At 51.2% G+C, this 6,567-nt stretch overlaps 1 protein-coding gene across 1 annotated transcript; it reads left to right on the plus strand.

The window, feature by feature from the left end:
- Positions 1-2,378: 2,378 nt before the first annotated feature.
- On the plus strand, positions 2,379-3,590 carry SOX11 (SRY-box transcription factor 11; the record flags this gene model as incomplete). Its single annotated transcript, XM_084284038.1, has 1 exon — positions 2,379-3,590. The coding sequence occupies one exon, from the start codon at positions 2,379-2,381 to the stop codon at positions 3,588-3,590; it is 1,212 nt and encodes a 403-aa protein (XP_084140164.1).
- Between the last annotated feature and the right edge of the window lie 2,977 nt (positions 3,591-6,567).

A 6,567-nucleotide genomic window follows, 5' to 3' on the forward strand; every position in this document is an offset into this window, starting at 1 on the left:
TTCCAATTTCATCAGCTTGAATTTTATGCAATTGACATAGTGACATCTCCCCTAAATGTTAGGACAACCAACAACAAATTAAAACCTGTTGGTGTGTTTCATTTTGCAAAACTACACCAAAGGCTCCTCTTATTTCCATGTGGATTTAAAAGGCACAATGAAAATCTCAAATTCCCACTGACAGATTTTTTTTTTTTAATCTGAATACTGACATTTACAGAAAAATAACAACAATAATAAAGATTATCTGAGAGTCTTGGTACCCTGGTATAATTTTAGTAACAGAGCCCCAGCTCTGAGTAAAACTCTCTTCCCTGGAGGCAGCCAGCCAGCTATGTATCTCCTGAGACTCCTGTCCGCTCCATCATTATGAGGAGCATGTTCTCACTCTTTCTGAACTCCCCATCCCACAGATGGCTCTCCAGTGTGCCTGATTTGAGCCAGCACTTGCCCCTCTCAGAAGGAATGCCCTGCTCTGCCAGCAGCCCTCCCCAGACAGACCACAGCTGCAGCATGAACTCAGGCACTCTTGAAGGTGCTGCGCCCTCTCCTCTCATGGTTTCTCTAAATCATAACATTTGATAACAGGCTGAGAACCCTACCAGGCACATTTTCCATTTTACCTCTTGTCTCCCTAAGGATCAGCATGATTATAGGGCTAAATCGTACCACCAAATGCAGTTGCAAGGGGAGAGAGAGCAAGCCTCTGAAGATAAAACTTTCCTAGGGTTCCTCGTGGTGAGGCAAAGCAGCATTTTTCTAAATCCATCTTCAGAAGGGAGCGGCTGAACCATTTTGAGCTATGCCCTTTCCTTTCTCCTTACTTTGTAGCCCTCTCCAGGGTCAGGCAGAGAAAGCGACACGACACCACGTGCTGGCCTCTTGCCTGCTCCTCCAAACTGCTCCAGACATCTGACAAGTGAGACCTGGTAGCCCTACTGCATCTGTAAAGCTGAAAGAGGTAAGGGATCTGTGTTTTTGTTTTGTTCCTGTAACAGGACTCGTCACACCACAGCCCTATGATATCATAGTCATATCATCCCAGCACAGTAATTTTGCTGTGGCCTGAGGAAAACGAACCACTGTGCTAATTAGAGGCTGATTTACCAGGGGACCTGCTGCCCCATTAGCAGCAGATCTGACAGAGGAGAGGCCACGCCAGGGCTCGTCCATCTCACCACCATCGCATCTCCTCCAGCCAATAACCATCACCAAACTTATTAAACTTTTCTCTTGCTCATATCCATAAAGGGTAGCTATGAAAATGTGGAGGGACCCATAGAGCAGTGCACAAGCTTATTTTCACCACGGGTTTCACAAAGTAAAACGTCCAGGGACGAGGCACCATCGGATTTCCAGAGCTCCCCGACGGAAACCAACGGAACAGCTGTATCTAGCGCGGGGGCTCTGCGATAATCGCGACATCGCTGCGCACCCGGGTGCTTTCCGAAAAGCCAGCCAACAAAAAGGAAGGGTGGGCTCAGCCCCCCGGGAGCTGCCACACACCTGGCTTTGGGGAAAAGCCACCTCCACCCTCCGCGAGGGCACCGGGGGCTCGGGGCGCTGTGGACCCCCGTGTCCCTCAGCACCAGCGCGTCGCGGCCTCCCCAGGAGACGGGGGGTGGCCACCGGGCTCCCAGCCCCGACCCGGGGAGCGGGGCTGCGGGCACTGTCCCGGTGGGGACGGACACACGGACGGAGGGATGGACGGGCGGGCGGGCGGCGGAGCTCCAGCGCCCCCTGCCGCCCGCTGCGAGGGGCTCGGTGGCCTCCCTAGGGGAGCGGGACACGGCGGCGGGGGGTCGCGGCCGCCGCCCCTCTCCCCACCTCGCTCCGCAGCCGGGGGCGGCAGGCGAAGACCCTCAGGGGCAGAATAGCGGGGGAGAAGAGGATGAAGGGGGTGGGTGGGGGGCAGGAGCCAGACCCCCTCCCCCGCCGCCCCCCTGCACAGGGGGGTGTGTCAGCGTGGGGGAGGGGAAGGGGAGCTGATAAAGCACGGGGGGCGTGCCCGGGGGGCGTGCCCGAGCGTCGCCATTGGCTGCCGGGGGGAGTGATGTCACCCATATGAGGGGCTGATAACGAGTCGGGCGAGGAGCCGCGAGTTTTGCAGAAGGGGGCAGCGAGCGCGGCGGGGGCAGGCCGGGCGGCGAGGCCGGGGCACAGCGCGGCGGAGCCCCCAGCGCACCCAGCCCGGCCCTGCCGCAGTGGGCCGAGGTGGTGAGAAAGAAGGCGGCAGCGGCGGCCGTCCTCCAAGGCTCGCCCCCCGCCGGCTCCACCTCACAGCAGCGCGGCGCCCAGCTCGGCTCGGTGGGGCAAGGTGCGCCGCCGGTGGGAGCGGCTTTGTTGGCTCGGAGGGGAGCGGCGGGGAGAAGCCCACCATGGTGCAGCAAGCAGAAAGCGCGGAAAGCGAGAGCAACCTGCCCCGGGAGGCGATGGACACCGAAGAGGGCGAGTTCATGGCTTGCAGCCCAGTGGCTTTGGACGAGAGCGATCCGGACTGGTGCAAAACGGCGTCGGGGCACATAAAGAGACCGATGAACGCGTTCATGGTGTGGTCTAAGATCGAGAGGAGAAAAATCATGGAGCAGTCCCCGGACATGCACAACGCGGAGATCTCTAAGCGCCTGGGCAAGCGGTGGAAAATGCTGAAGGACAGCGAGAAGATCCCGTTCATCCGGGAGGCGGAGAGGCTGCGGCTTAAGCACATGGCCGATTACCCCGACTACAAATACAGGCCCAGGAAAAAGCCCAAAATGGACCCGTCGGCCAAGCCCAACGCCAGCCAAAGTCCGGAGAAAAACGCACCCACCAGCAGCAGCGGCAGCAAAAGCGCCAAGAGCTCCAGCAAGAAATGTAGCAAGCTGAAATCCTCCTCCGCCTCCTCGCCCCCCAAGACGGGAGCCAAAGCCGCCCACCACGGGGACTACGCGGGGGACGAGTACGTCTTCGGCACCCTGAAAGTGAGCAGCAAGACGGTCAAGTGCGTCTTCATGGACGAGGACGAGGAGGATGAGGAGGACGAGGACGAGCTGCAGCTGCGGATCAAGCAGGAGGCGGACGAGGAGGAGGAAGATGAGGAGCCGGGGCCGCAGCAGCTGCGGCGGTACAACGTGGCCAAAGTGCCGGCGAGTCCCACCTTGAGCTCCTCAGCGGAGTCCACCGAGGGGGCGAGCCTCTACGAGGAGGTGCGGGGCGGCGCCGCGGCGGCGGGCGGAGGCAGCAGACTCTACTACAGCTTCAAGAACATCACCAAGCAGGGCCCGCCGCCGCCCCAGCCTCCGGCCGGCCTCTCCCCCGCCTCGTCCCGCTCCATCTCCACCTCGTCGGCCGGCAGCGAGGAGGCGGACGACCTCCTCTTCGACCTCAGCCTCAACTTCTCGCAGCACGGCCACGCCGCCGCCGAGCTGGGGGCGGGCGCCGCCGCCGGCAACCTCTCCCTCTCTCTGGTAGACAAGGACCTGGACTCCTTCAGCGAGGGCAGCCTCGGCTCCCACTTCGAGTTCCCCGACTACTGCACCCCGGAGCTGAGCGAGATGATCGCGGGCGACTGGCTGGAGGCGAATTTCTCCGACCTGGTGTTCACGTACTGAGCGGGGGCGGCGGTGGAGAGAGGGCGGGCGCCGGTGGCGAGGCGGCGGAGCTGGAGCGACGCCGGTGATGATGATGATTTAAAAAAAAAAAAAAAAAAAAAAGGTCTTGTTTTCTTTTTTTTAAAAAAAAAAAAAAATCTCGAAGTTAGTTCCGAGCCCGGGAGTTGTGATTTTTTTTTTTAATTTTTGTGTTTTTTATTTTTTTTTTTTATCGCATTTGGTGATCACAACAACAACAGCAAAGGCAAATGGGACTGGGGGAAAAATGATACAGAAGGCGCTGTTTGAAGCTTGTCGGTCTCTGATTGAAGTCTGGAAGATGGTCTGCAAAGAAGTCTTTTGGCAGCACAACTGTTACTCAAGGGGGTTTGTGGATTTTTTTATTTTTTTTTTCCCGTGAGAGATCTTAAAGAACTGTTCTGATTTTTTTTTTTTTAATTTTTATTTTTCCGAAAGGGACCATTGCAACTTTTTTTGGAGGGAGAAAACTGATGTCTTCTATGCATCCGATTCTTAACAAAGCTGCAGGGAGCTTGAAAAAATGCAGACTGTACAAACGCTTACAAATAACTGAACTGACTTAAGATCAGAGTTTACTTTTCAGATCAAATTGTTTATGGTTTTACAAATGTGATTTCTACTTGCCAACTTTTTTTTTTGTAACTTGTTCCCTTATACCTCCTTGATTGAATACCAGACAGCCTAGACCTCAGTACAAAAAGGTATTGAAACATTTTTGATACATAACAGACCTCAGTCTTTTTTAAAAATTAATATATTTTCAGGCGTATTTTTGTACAGTGAAAAGGGAACATTCTTGCTGTGTTTTTTCAGTAAGACTTTTCAGGCACTTCTTCCCTTTTATTTTCTTTTTTTTCTCTGTTTTTAGCATGCAAGTTTGTTGGTACGTTACGTCCTGGTTTTAAAAGGATTAACATTTTAAAAAAAAAAAAATAATCCTTGCATCTAAAGGCCTTGTGGTTTTAAAAAAAAAAAAAGAAACAAACACTTTTTTTGTACAGCTATAGTTCAGATTTGTTCAATATTTGTAGGTAAAGATTTATTGAAAATGGTGATATAGACCTCAGAGCTGTTATCTTAGTTTAAAAGATTGTATATGTACTGTACTATAGTAGGACTTTATGTATCTCATACGCTGTGATATGTGGATGGGGCCCCAGATGGAAGGTATGAAACTGGATTCTCGATTTTAGCAAAAAAAAAAAAAAAAAAAGAAAAAAGGCACATAGTTAAAGTTTCTCATGTTGTGCAATATAATCTAAAGTACAGACCATCTGCATATTTTGTAGCAAATGATGGCAAAAGCAGACTTGTGCACTGTCAACATCATAGCCTGTTTTTTTTTAATGCTGAAAGTCTGTATCTTGACAATTTTAATAAATCAGCTGGAACTGATAGAAACTCGTATCGCTATTAGTGTCTGTAGAAGTAACGCTGGAGATGCCGTGTTGTCACCCCTCGCCCGTGGAGGAGCGGTAGCTATAGTCTATTGCATGACCAGAGCTTAGGGGGAAGGAAAATAAGGATTTCTTGCCTTTTCCTTTTTTATTTTTTGTATTCTTTTCCCTCCTTTTTCTCCACCCCCTTTTTTTTGCTCCGCTCTGCCCCTCGGGGCGGGCGCGGTCCAGCGGGCGGCCGGGGTGGACCGGACCGGGCCGTACCGGGCTCTGCGGGGCTGCGCGGTGCAGCAGGTGGGCTCGCCCCGCTGCTTTTCGGCTCTCCCGCATCCCCCTCGGCCGCCCAGCAACGCTTGAGCTCCCCGAGGGCGCGCCTCACCCCCCGCCACCCCCCCTCCCCGCATCCCGTAGCCGGGGGCGGGGGGCTGCGGGGCTAGTGCCCGCTCTCCCCCTGCCGCCCCAGGGACAGCTCCCCCTCTACCCGCCTTTATTATTATCATTCCCCCTCCTTCCTCCTTTTCTCCCCCTTTTGCTGACTAGCTTGGGCGAGACTTAACGAGGGGATGCTCTGTGCCCCCATCTCCGCCTTAGGGAAGTGCTTGGCCCGCCGGGGCCGCTCCAGCCCCTCTCCGAGGGGGCATGGGAAGGAAAGAAGGGGTACGAGCTTCTTCTGTAGGTGAGCAGACTTTGGCAGTGTGCAGTTTTTATTTTTATTTTTATTTTTTTCCTTAGGAGCCATCAGATTTCAGTTATAAGCTCTGAAATAACTGCTGATGGCAATAAACAGACTCACAAGGTGGAAGCTTGTTTCTCAAGACGTTTACTTCTTATATGATAGGCATTGGTAATTTTTTTCTCCACTAATTAATTATCCAGCTGTTTACAGGGACAATTCACTGTGCTGGTATTTTGGTGGCAACCACTGCTACAGGCTTTCAGACTTGCTGAAATGAAAATCCTGCATACACATTTGTAAGGCATAATAAAACATAACATTAAAACCTGCATGCATGTTATGTTTAATCAAGGACAACTCTTAGGCATTTAAGTGGTGAGATATCTTACTTTAGGTTAGTTAAATGAACTGGTAGTAAAATGATTAATATAATCTGATCTCTTTCTAATAATAATAATAATAAAACACTCATGATTCTAAATAAAAGTTGTTTGGCCTAAATCTTTGCTATCAAAAAAGAGATATAGCATATCTGGGAACTCAAATTTATGTCTTGCATTGTGATAATTCTTTATGAGAAACTGTGTTTTAAAACAAACTTAATTACAATATATAAGATATCCTTGGCAATGGATAGTCCTCAATAAAACAGAGTTTCTTGAATTTTCAGTTTTTGGTCTCAAATGATTAGTGTGTTCTCCATGTAATAACTTAGAAATCAGATTGAAACAAATGACATTTATCTCTTCTAAGGCAAAAGAGTGAAAGAAAATAGATACACTGAAGTGCTCTAGCCTAGCCATTCACTACTATCCTGCTTTTGAGAGTCCCTTCTTGGGCTAGGGTGATGGAGTCAAGTTGATCAGGTTCTAAGTCTTAAAAC

The sequence above is a fragment of the Netta rufina genome (genome assembly GCF_964035555.1).
Source record: "Netta rufina genome assembly, chromosome: 3".
NCBI classification, from domain to species: Eukaryota; Metazoa; Chordata; class Aves; order Anseriformes; family Anatidae; genus Netta; species Netta rufina.